General features: G+C 33.0%; 1 protein-coding gene across 7 annotated transcripts in view; it reads left to right on the top strand.

Annotated features, from left to right (window-relative positions):
• Positions 1–12,327, top strand: part of LOC149065030 (CCR4-NOT transcription complex subunit 3-like) — a 75,029-nt gene that overhangs the window by 23,522 nt on the left and 39,180 nt on the right. For all 7 annotated transcript variants that reach the window (XM_089254551.1, XM_089254549.1, XM_089254550.1 and 4 more), the window contains 4 exons: positions 445–573; positions 1,517–1,612; positions 6,610–6,859; positions 11,359–11,522. In XM_089254551.1, coding sequence (XP_089110677.1) covers positions 445–573; positions 1,517–1,612; positions 6,610–6,859; positions 11,359–11,522 — 639 coding nt within the window. The remainder of the gene's footprint in view (positions 1–444; positions 574–1,516; positions 1,613–6,609; positions 6,860–11,358; positions 11,523–12,327) is intronic.

The raw sequence follows: 12,327 nt of genomic DNA on the forward strand, positions 1-12,327 counted from the left end.
AATCTGGTTTTTTAGTATAGAAGACAGTGAATGAAGTCATTTGGAATGTGGCTAAGAAGGTTTCAGTGGCTAATGGGTGTACACCAATACCATGAGAGAGAGAAACGTGCTGTCTGCTTTTTCAATTTCAGTAAAGAAATTAAAGTTACTTCTAGTTTCTGCTCTGTCCTGACAAGCAAAGAACGGTGGATCATCTGAAGAGAAAGCATTTTTTATATAGTGAAAAAAATGGCAATTTTGGCAAAATTTACTCAAAATGTTGGACGTACCAAACAAACCTTTATCGAGCAAATTTTTTTTTCATCAAAACTGATTTCATTCTTAGGTTTATGTATACATTTTTGAAGTATGAAATATATATATATTTTTATAAATTATGATATAGTATGGCTGTTTTATGTTATATTGTTTTTAAATGGCATCTGTGAATTTTTCTTTTTTTAGCAAATGGAAAGGTTCAAAGTGGTTGAGAGGGAAACAAAGACTAAAGCTTACTCTAAAGAAGGTTTAGGCGCTGCACAAAAACTAGATCCTGCTCAGAAGGAGAAAGAGGATATCACCTGCTGGCTCACTGTAAGTTCTCTTTATGATTTAATTATATGCTTCGTACATACAGTGAAAACTTTCTGCACAATGATACTCAATATAATGAATAATCTTTCTACGAAAATATTTTTCAAATCTTGTTTGGAGTCACCCATAGTCTAATGTTAAATTCCTCTTGCTACAATGATATCCTTTACTATGATATTTCTCTTTAACAATATTTTTTAACGAGATTTTCTAACTGTTACAACAATATTTTTTTATATTTCCCTCAAAATCGTCTTGAATTTTGACACTGTCTCTTGTTTTCATTCTTCTGAATTCATCTAATAACATCTGTATTTTAAATCACCTGATCACCAAGTGATCATAATGTTATTTCTATTGCTAATTTCTATATTGTACGCATAAGTGTAATGCAGTAAATCCTTCCAGCATGACACATCTAACTGAATTTTATTAATCTGTATTATCAATTACAATTTTTTGAGGCAGACAAATACTTAAAGCACATTTTCTGGTAATACTAATAACAATACCAATTTAGAAAACATATCAACAAAAGTTTAAATTTGGTCTCGTTTCCTGAGGAAAATAATGACAATCCATCTACAATATTGCAGAGTATCGTTATATCAAAGTTTCATTATATACATAGGTTGCTGTAATGTCCAGCAACAAGTTAATTTTTTTATTTCCTGCATATAATCTGTGGTAACATAAAATATGCTGGTTACAATTTCGCTACCTTGAAGAAAAAACATTTAAGTTTATAGCAAAGTATAATCCAGCACATTAAAGCTTAATAAGTGGAGTTTTGTTCTGTTTTGTAGGGGGGGAGTGATTATCAGTGCAAGAAAATCATTCCCCCCCCCCCCCTTCTCATTTAATGATATTTCTTGAACAAGCATTTTTTTTTCTTGCTGGATCATCACTGTATAATCCTTGTTTTTTTTTTTGTTAATTGTAGTCTTCCATCAATGCCCTCTCAATCCAAGTTGATCAGTTCGAGTCTGAAACGGAGACATTAAATTTTGGCCTCAAGAAGAAAAAGAATGATAAAGAGGTGAATTTTCTTTAAAATGTATAAAAAAAACCATATCGAATTTCTCAGTTTTTTTTTAATTGATCAATATAGTTTTGTTTTGTTCTCCCAAAGAACTATTGTAATAACCATGGTTCAGATTTTTATTATAAAATTCTTGGAAATATTCAAGCATTTATGACCTAAAAACATGAAAATATGATGAAAATTATAATTTTCTTCCTTTATTTCATCTCTTCTTTTACAGTTATTGCTTCTTATCTGATCAAGTTAAAAAATTAACAAAAAATTCATCAATTCACCTTTTAAATTAACATTTTCTTACCAAATTCAAATGAAAAACCACTCCCACCTCATGCACATTAACTGCTCCTTAGTAAGTTCTAGAATTGTACTGAATTTTATGGCATGCAGTTTCAAATGTTTAAAAAAAACTGCTATTGTTAAGTTCCTTCTAAGAAATATTTGAGTAAACTAGTTTGTAAAGGTTTTTTTTTTTCCAAAAAAAAAAAACTGGGAAAATTTAATCGATGGAGCAATATTTTAAGAAAGCTAGTCAAAGAAAATGTCTAGTTTCTGCACAACCTCATTGAGTGTTTCTGAAGTTGAATTGCAATGTTGCTGCATGTTAAATGGGTTTAGTGCTGGAAATTTTACATGTTTAAAAAAATACGATTCAAGGGGTTGGCCGTAGCTAGCCCTTCCTGTGCCCTGGGCAAGAATTTGCATTTAGGTCCCTTCTGGCCTGTTTTTGGGCCATTTAGGACCCCCCCCCCCCCCAGTGGTCCCTGTGCAAGTTACGGCCCTGCAAGTGGTACCACCAATCCTTCTTTTAAACCAAATACAACTTCGGTCTAACATCATTTGGGCAATTTACTACCTTTTTACCCCCTTTTAGAAGTGAGTGAGTTGTGCCATAAATAAGTGTGTGTATAACATACCTGAGTTATGTACCTAATATATCTAACCGTTTGTATGCATATCTAGTGTTGTGCATCAATCTAAGTTGGTACTGTCATCTGCATTTTGAATTGTGAATGAAGCGTATTGCTTGAATGTTTGTAAAGTTGCATGCAAGGCTGCAACTAGTACATGGTTGACAAGTGCATAGTTACTCATTTTGGGGCGTTGAGGTTGTTTGATGGGTGCTGAAAGAGGAAGGACAACAAGTTTGTTGTTTGTTCTTTTAAAATTATGGAGAGGGGGGGGGGGTAAAATGGGTATTTGCTTCTGGTGACAGTGTCAATTTTAAGCTGGATAACGATAGAAAACAAACCTCATACAACTACCATTGCATCACTCGTGTGATTTTTGGTTCCAGATGCTTGTAATGCAAATCCCTCGCAATGCTATCAGAGTTTCTTGTCAGAAACATAGCAAGAGAACAAAGAAGTAGCTACTGCTACTAGAAATGAAAATCTTTTTCCAAAAACAAGAAAAGATGAGTATTCATTATGAGTGCATGCTATATGTATGATATAAAGCACAGCGAGTTGAACTCAATTAAAATAATAATAAAAAACTTTAATAAACAAACCATTAAAAAAAAACCAACTGACTTGCGCTCTTTGAGACACGTCTATCTTGTCGTGCTCTCACACTCCTACTGAGAAAAAAAACAGGTGACAATCATGTACATAACAAAAAGCAGACAACAGCATCACAACAGTATTGTCTGCAATACTCTCAACAGACACACACAACTACACACACTCTCAACAGACGAGATAGTTTATTTTCTCTGTTAGAACTTCTTTTCTCTCTGATAACTTCTCACGTACGCTCTAACACAATATCTCTGAAAAAAATGTGAACAGATTAAAAATTTTCGTGATCAAATGACCAAAAAAATTATCTATTGCTTGAAAATTCTTTAAACATGACCAGCAGCTTGAAAATGCTTAAAATATGATCAATAGCTCAAAAATGTGAAAATATGACTTGTAAATAGAAAATTATTACTTGCCAAAAATCCAAGCACTAGTACGTGTAATAACCAAATAGTATGCATAATTTTTTTTTAATTCAAGTTTATTTACTTTTCAAATATACATACAAAAGAAACACAAATTAATGTTGAGGGTTTCTATTTCATGCTATCGATTTTCTCTTCATGACATTTCTGAAGAAATGGCCTTCTGAACACACAATAAGCATTGCCTGTATTCACTTTCTAAAATTGAAATGATTGCATCTTGGTGTAGCTGGGCGGCTGTTTAAGACTGTACAGATACTATTTGTGATTTTAGACTGTACAAGTGCTGTAGTAGATTCTGCATAAAATTTGCTCTTGTAAGACGTAGGATATGCTTAATGAACTCTAATATAGGATTTGATTCTAAAAACAGGGCTGCGAACCACTGTATTCGTGTTTGTGCAAAAGCTGATGCCCCACCCCATTCAAGGACCACCAAAATGACAATAAATTTAAAACATGTGTATAAGTGAACCCCCCAAAATAAACACATTTTAGAGAAAAATGCATATTTCAAAAACATAAAAATTGTAATAAAAAATAGGCAATTCCTTCAGAATCTTTTCTCTTTTCCCATTTTTTTGGCTGACAATTCTATAAGGCACTACAATCATATTTTTCTGGTGGATAACCATTAGAACCAAGAAGAGAGTGTGGTACAGAACCTTTTCAGTCTGCCGACCAGATGGCTGCCATCTGTTTGCTACAAACTGGTGAATTTATCATTTTGTGAGGATCTATACTTTTTTTAGGAACACGTTCCATGCAGGGCTGTCCTAACTTGTAAACATGAGTCCTCTTTGTGCACAAGGATCCCTAAGATGACTTGTGGTCATGGAAATTACCATCAATTGTGTCCAACTTATAGGTGTCCCTACGATAACCCTGCTTTCGTGGTCTAGATGGGAAACCACTAAAGATGCTGCATTTGGATTACATGCTGGAGGTTGTGCACCTCTGCTATTATTGGTTGTGTTGGTAAAACTTCGGTCAAATTTTTGTCTTCAAAGTTTTGTTTTCATATAAGAGGACACCACATAGATAGGAACAGATTTTTTTAAAGTAAAAATCGAAATTACTTGGCTTATACATGACTGTTCTGGCTGTCCCATATTGTTTGCACAGCAGATATCTCTGCGACTGTTGATTTTCTAAACTTATTTTCAGTGGCAGAAAGTTTTCAAATGACATGCAGTTACTTAAAATCTCAAAATTCATTTGTGGGATTGTTTACATCCTTATAAAAAAAAAAAGAAATTCACATTTTATTCACAGAACATTTTTAAATGCAATATTTACTATTACAATGTCAATCGTTTAAAATCACTATGTTTTGGAAATTTATCCCTGTATTGACAAGTTTTCATTGTATCAGTTGTCATTTTTAGGGGAATGTGCTCTAATAGAATGAACTCCACCATTGTGATTTACTATTCACAATACATGACAGTTACATTAACAATAAATGAAAAATATTTTGACAATTACAGAATTTTTACAACTTTGAATTTAATTTATATTTTGTAATTTTTGAACCACGCCATTAATCATTGACTACAAATGCTGAAAACTTCAAAAGGTTGCATTTAAAAATGCGAAATTTTTTGCGAATGACTTCTCTGAGCCACATTAGCATTTCTCTCGTTGGGCTCGTTTTACATGGGCAAATGAATGGAGCATGACGTTTAGCGTAGATAAGTGCATGGTCGCTCATTTTGGTTCGAACAACCCACGGTTCTCTTACGAGTTGAATGGTGTCACTATCCCGGATGCAACTAGAGTCACCGATTTGGGAATTCTCATTGACGAGCGACTTAAGTTTTCTGAACATTGTTCAGCGGTTGTCAAAAAATCGAATAGAATGCTTGGTCTCATTTTCAAAAAGGTCTCTTCGCGTTCTCCTAAAGTCATTCTTCCGCTTTTTCGAGGCTTAGTTCGTCCTGGACTGGAGTATGCTGTAAGGTTTTGGAGACCATACCTACAGAGGGACATAGACTTGGTTGAAGGGGTGCAGAGAAGAGCTACGCGTGTCCTTATTGGCACACGGGGCTTGAGTTATGAAGAAAGACTTCATTTTTTGAATATGTTTACATTGGATGAACGCAGGTGTCGAGGAGATATGATCGAAGTGTTCAAAATTTTCAATGGGATGGATAGGATGGACCATGAACTTTTAGTACACCGCCAATCGACTGCTTTTACAAGGGGACACCAGTATCGATTGGTGAGGGACAATGCAAGGTTATGGTGTCGCAGGGAATTTTTCTCCAATAGGGTTGTTAATAAATGGAATAGCTTACCCCCGGAGGTAGTAAATTGTAACACAATTGACACGTTTAAAAAGAAATACGATAAACATGTTGGGGTAAATCGAGAAGCTATCCATTCTTAGAATAAGACAACCATAAGTATTCTTTATGGGCATTGTATAATATTTTATCATGTGTATATATTGTTTGTAATTTGTGTTAATTGCATTTTTAATTGGGTTGCTGTATTTTTGAAACATATGACAACCATATTTTTATGGGCATCTTTTTATCAACCACCTCGTTGGGCATTTTGCCTGTTGTGGCGTTGTATTTGTATTTGTATTTGTATTTGTATTTGGAAGTTTTGGCACATAGGGTCTACATAAAGAGTTGATTTTTCTATTTTTTTATGTATACAGCCCCTTGGGAAATTTAGGAAATTTTGAGTAACTTCATGTCATTTGAAAACTTTTTGTGATGGTAAATATGTTTCTAAAGTCAGCGGTTGCAGAGACGTTCTCTGTGCAAACAATTTGAGACAGACTGTATATACAGTATTTTAAAACTATTTTGAGTGAGGACTTGTATGCAATTATATTTTTTTAACTGAAACTTAGGTATGAAAGGATGAATAGTGATAGCCCAGTTAATAATTATCAGGTCCGAGTTAAGCTTCTTCCCAAAATCTTACAACTTTTATTTATTTATCTATTTATGACCAAAATATTTACACATTGTACTAGTTTGTACCGTGGTTGCACATAATTGATTCAATCATGTATGGTTTGCAGAAATTAGATCGTTTGGATGAGTTGAAAGCCAGGCTTAGGAAACATAGGTATCACATAAATCAGTTAGAAGCATTGCTTAGGATGCTCGACAACAGTACGGTTGAAGTAGAGCAGATCAAGAAAATCAAAGATGATGTTGAGTACTACATTGAGTCGTCTCAGGAACCTGACTTTGAAGAGAATGAGTTCATATATGATGATCTAAATCTAGAAGATATGGACGAATACCTTGCCAAGCAGAGAGCAGCGAGTGAGTTTCTTATCTTTTAAGTTTGATTTCGCTGCTTTTTCTCCCTTTGTTCACAATTTCTATATTGATGGAAAATGAATAATTTTGATTTTTTTTCAAACCTCTAACTTATGTGAGATTGTATCTGATGAGTTAATTTCTTTCTATTAGACAAGGTCTAAAAATTACAAACTCAAAGTAAATACATTTACTGTCATTTTTTAGTTAAGACTGGCATAAAAAGTAATCCAGTGAAATATTAATTAGCCAAATATGTTTCTACTGAGGAAAATTTTGAGTTGTTGATTCAACTCAAGGGAAGGGTTAGATTTGTTGAAATAGTGTTATTTACGAATACCATGTTTTTATTAGTAGAAAGATGAAATAGGGTGAATAGCTAACGCCTCACACCACAAAGTGCTAGCAAACTGCGGATCCTAGAGGCATATTTCCAATTAGAAAAATATTGAAATAATTTGTGTCTTTCATATGCATCATTCATATTGCAAGGGGTTGTATAATTATTGAAATAAAAAAATTAACTGTTTACAAAGACACTCTGTGTTCAAAAACCCAATCAAAAACTTTTTGCCGTGTCTCTTGCCAAAAAAAAAAAAATCAATGTTTCTAAGTGCTTAATAAGTTTAATTCAAAAATCGGAGAAAAGTTTGAAGGGAAAAAACAACAAGAACTAATGGAAAAAGCTTTTTTTCTCCTCATTTATTCTGTTTTTTCCCAACTTATCCCAGGTTTTTTGAATTCAAATATTTGGAGGAATATTTTAATTGCACTTAGAAATGTGAATTTTTTTTGCATTGGAAGAGACAGGGCAACATCTTTCTAATTGAGTTTTTGAGCACAGGTTGTTCATACAAAAAGCTAATTTTCTATATTTTAATGACTAACAACCCCTTCCAAATAAGAATTACTGAGGTCACATGTTATTTGGATACTTTTCTAATTAAGTATGTCTTTAGGATCAATGGCTTGCCAGTAACTTGTGGTATCAGGTGTTAGCTATGTATCCTATAAAGGATGCATAACAAATAGGGTGTATGACATTTTTACTGGCAAAACATTGATCCCAGAGGCATACTTCCAATTAGAAAAAGTTTCCAAATAAAATGAAGTACTCCAATATGTCATTCATGTTGCAAGAGATTGTATAGTTAAAATATGAAAATTAACTTTTTATTCAGTCCCTGTGTGGCCCAAAACCCAAATAGAAAGTTGTTGCCCTGTCTTCTGACGTCAACTAAAAAAATTCCACGCTTCTAAGTGCAATATTCACAGAGATATTTAAATTTGAAAAATGGAGGAAAGTTGCGGAAAAAGTTTTACCTGCATTTAATGCTGTTTTTTTCCAAACTCTCCTCAGTTTTTGGAATTTGAATATCTCGGTGAATATTGCACTTAGATACGTGGAATTTTTAAATTTTAGTTGACATCAGGAGACGGCAACAACTTTCTGTTTGGGTTTTAGGGCACACTGGAACTGAATAAAAAGTTTATTTTTATATTTTAACTATACAATCTCTTGCAACATGAATGATGTATTGGAGTACTTCATGTTATTTGGAAACTTTTTCTAATTGGAAGTATGCCTCTAGGATCTATAGTTCACCAATAAAATGTCATACATTCTATTTGTTATGCACCTTGTATATAATGAAATCAATAACAAACTCGGTTATAATGACCTCAGTTGTAACAACACCTGAACTATAATGTCAATAATTGGCTTTCTACACTGATTCCCATGAGAAAGAATGAATATCGCTTATAGTGCCAATAAAAATGCAGCAACTTTGGATATAACGACTTGTATTTTGTTGCTTATGTTTTCATGACGTTTTTTCAAGAGTTCGTAGAATTAGAGCTTGTCACATTGAGGCAATGTTTATCCGTTTACTTTCTTTCAGACCCAGCTTAACTCTGGTCTATCATCATAGGAAATATATTAGTGTTAATCTACTGATACCTAAAATTAAAAAAACAATTATGTCTCTGGCTTGTTGATTAGCGTTGCCTGTACGTGGCACATTTCCATACTTTCCTGTAATTTTGCCCTTTCTGACTTTTTTCAGCAAAGTTTACATTAATTTATAATTTTTTAGAATCAGGGATTAATATAATTTGCATAATTCATAAATTGTATTATATAATGCATATAACTAAATATTCATCTCACATATTTGATTAATCAATGATTTATAAGAATTTTATTTATTACAAATTGACCATAACCTACGATGCAATCAGGATTGGCATGTTTTTGATAGTTTCAACCACCACATCAAAACCTCCTGTCAGAAACCTCAGATATAGCATTTGTTTAGAAATACATACATGATTTTGATTGCATGTAGCGCTCAAAATGACAATATTATGTGAGTAAAATATATATATAATTACAAGGGAACCTGTACAAGGGACTGAAATAATATTCCTTTTGAACAGGTCTCTGTTTTATAAAAGTTGTTCATCAAAGAAGTAATAATCATTGATGGAACTATATTTTGATTCTGTTGAAGACGGTTTCCATCTTAAACAGACTTCACTGTAATATGATCTATATATATATAAAATTGATTTTATATTTTGTATTTGTCTGTGTGTGTGTGTGTGTGTGTGTATGCTCTCTATACAAATCTACAATTTTGGATCGATTGTCGCAAAATTTTGCATATATACCGAATGGGACCTGACTTGAACAATAGGCTACTTCAAAAGTTTGTCAGACCTGGTCTGGTCAAATACCCGAAATGGGCAGAAAAACTGTCGGGTAACAATATTTTTTGGGCCTCAACAATCACTTTTGGAATACTTACTTTGGTTACCGTGGTTTCCTAGCAATGCATTTCAGATATGTATATGCCTTTATAATGGTTTGCCACTTTTTCAATAGACGTCAGAATCATCATCAGCATCACTTTGAGGTTCAGGCAAAGGATGATCCCCATATAAATCAGTATTACAATTGCCGATTTTACTGCAGAAATGCGGAAATTTAGTGGGGGGGTCTCCTGCTACATCGATAATTTTAAAAATTGTATTGAATTCTCAATTTTTTAAATATTGAGTTCACTTAGAGATACGAATCCCAGAAAATTAAATAGGAAGTAACTAGCCGGAACTACTTCTGAGTTGGATATTCATGCAATAACATTGATTTCAGCTTTTTATTTGTATCTTCTCAAGCATGAAAATTAAGTTCTCCATATTGTTTTATAATATTCAACTGCATAAATTCATATAGTTTAGGTTGTTTTAAAATTAATTATGGGCCCATAAAGTACATAAAAAAAAATTCCACAGCTTTAACTAAGCATGCTTTGAAGCTGAAACAGGCAGACAGATAACTCGAAGTTTGGGGGGGGGGATCGAAATATTTGGCGCCCCTTAAAAAAGGAAAAAAATATATTCATTTCTACGTTTTCCAAAATCTAGATTTGTTTCTTTCATGAGTCGCGCAGGTAGTCGCCATATTGGTTAACTTGGACACAGTTTGTATGTTCCTCAAAGAAAGAGGGAGATATCACGTGATCCAAAAAGCGTCATTGAAAAAATCTGGGCCTCGCCGGGTATTATAGCTAGTTACTAGTATATAATTTACTATACGAGTAAATAATTTTCCACTTTTACAGACTAGTTTTTAGGTGATACAGAAATAGAACATCTGCTGTACTTTTTTTTCTAACGAACGTGTTTTTAAAAAGTTTTTTTTTTGTGCTATGTATCCAATATCCACTAGCCATTATTGAATTACTTTGAAAATTCCAAACATTTAAAACAATTCTATTGCTGGGCGTAATATGTACGATGATGCTGCAATGGCGAATCAGTTCCAAGTTGATGCTGTTTTATGTTTATGCCAAAATCTTACTAAAATATAAAATTGAATGGAAATTTTATCTAATTTTTTTATTTTTTTGTTTGCTGCCCTTGAAATTTTATTAGTCATTCATTAATATTTTGCATTCATCAGTACAGATCCATGTGATCTCTTAATTTGTTTTTTCACATTATTATGTAATATATTTTAAATAAAATTTTTCAACCCCCCCCCCCCCCTCCCCCTCTTTCAAAAAAAAATTGATTGAATGATTGCCAAAATGACTTCACTCACACATGGAGCTCAGCTTCAACTGGACAGAGACTTTGGATTTGTACAGTCTACTCTTAGAAATATTTTAAGCATGAACAACATAACATAAACATTACATAATTTATTTATTTCCAGCCAATTATGATAAAACTATACAAGGTAAAGTTAACAATTAAATTTCACAAATTTTTAAAGTTAAATGTACAAATGAGTGAAATGTCCATAATGTCAAGAAAATTATTTGAATACGTTGGTTTTTGACAGTTTTAAATAATTTTTTGAACTCAAAAAACCAACTTCGGATTTGAAAGTAGTTTACAGGTTTACAGGATAGAGTTAATGAATCAGACTGAGGTACCACTGTATTTTATAACTTTTGCTGGAGTTATAATTTTATTTTTCCCTGTTTTAGTTGATTCACATCAGAATGCTGATCTTACCGGCCAGCCATTCGAATGCAAAAATACATCAGCAGATGAAGAGAGCTCTGTAGCTTTGTCAAATACTCCGACCTCGACAAACTCCAACTCTCCAATTCACAGCCCTGGATTGACAAATCATTCCAAGACGTATGAGGTGATGGTTATGTTATCTTTTTTTATTTTCAAGATATTTAGACATCGTTTGTGATTTTAAAAAAAACCCATTCACACATTTTTGCTGTGTATATTAGTTACTAATATTTTAATTTTGACAGATGAATACTGATTACATATGTAGTGGTACCCAAAAATAAAGAATAGCAACATCATATGAATGTGTTATAGTCCTTTTAGTATTTTTAGCTTTTGGGTTTTCTGAAGGGTAACATTAGTTAATGTGACTCTTGTACATCATTTCATGTTCCCATTGATGTACGAAATGTGAAAAGGTGTGCCTTTGGTATTGAATTTATAATCAACATACAATTGCTTGTAATTTTGGAGATGTGTGACCGCAAGGAGCAAAGTGCAGAAGATTTTTGTTAAGAAAGACTAGCTAAGATACAAATAAATGCAAATACAAAGACCACAACAGGCAAATTGCCCAATGAGATCACTGAATAAATTATTCCCATCAAAAATCGGGATGTCAAATAGATAAAATACAGCAACCCAATATAATACAAATAAAAGGCCACAACAGGCAAAATGCTCGATGAGGTGGCTAAAAGTACATATTACCAAAAAAATAAATTAAAATATATAATACACTGCCCATAAAAAATAGATTATGGTTGTCTCATCTATGTATAGCTAGTTTCTCGATTTATCCCACTAGTCTATTATACTTCTTTTTAAACGTATCAATAGTAGTAGAATTCAAGATCCCCCCCCCCCCCAGAGGTAAGTTATTCCATTTATTGACAACCCTATGAGAGAAAAACTCCCTGCGACACCAC

This window comes from Pholcus phalangioides, unplaced genomic scaffold, assembly GCF_987345545.1.
Source record: "Pholcus phalangioides strain wild (caught in Gottingen) unplaced genomic scaffold, Ppha-v1.0 ptg000041l_1, whole genome shotgun sequence".
NCBI classification, from domain to species: Eukaryota; Metazoa; Arthropoda; class Arachnida; order Araneae; family Pholcidae; genus Pholcus; species Pholcus phalangioides.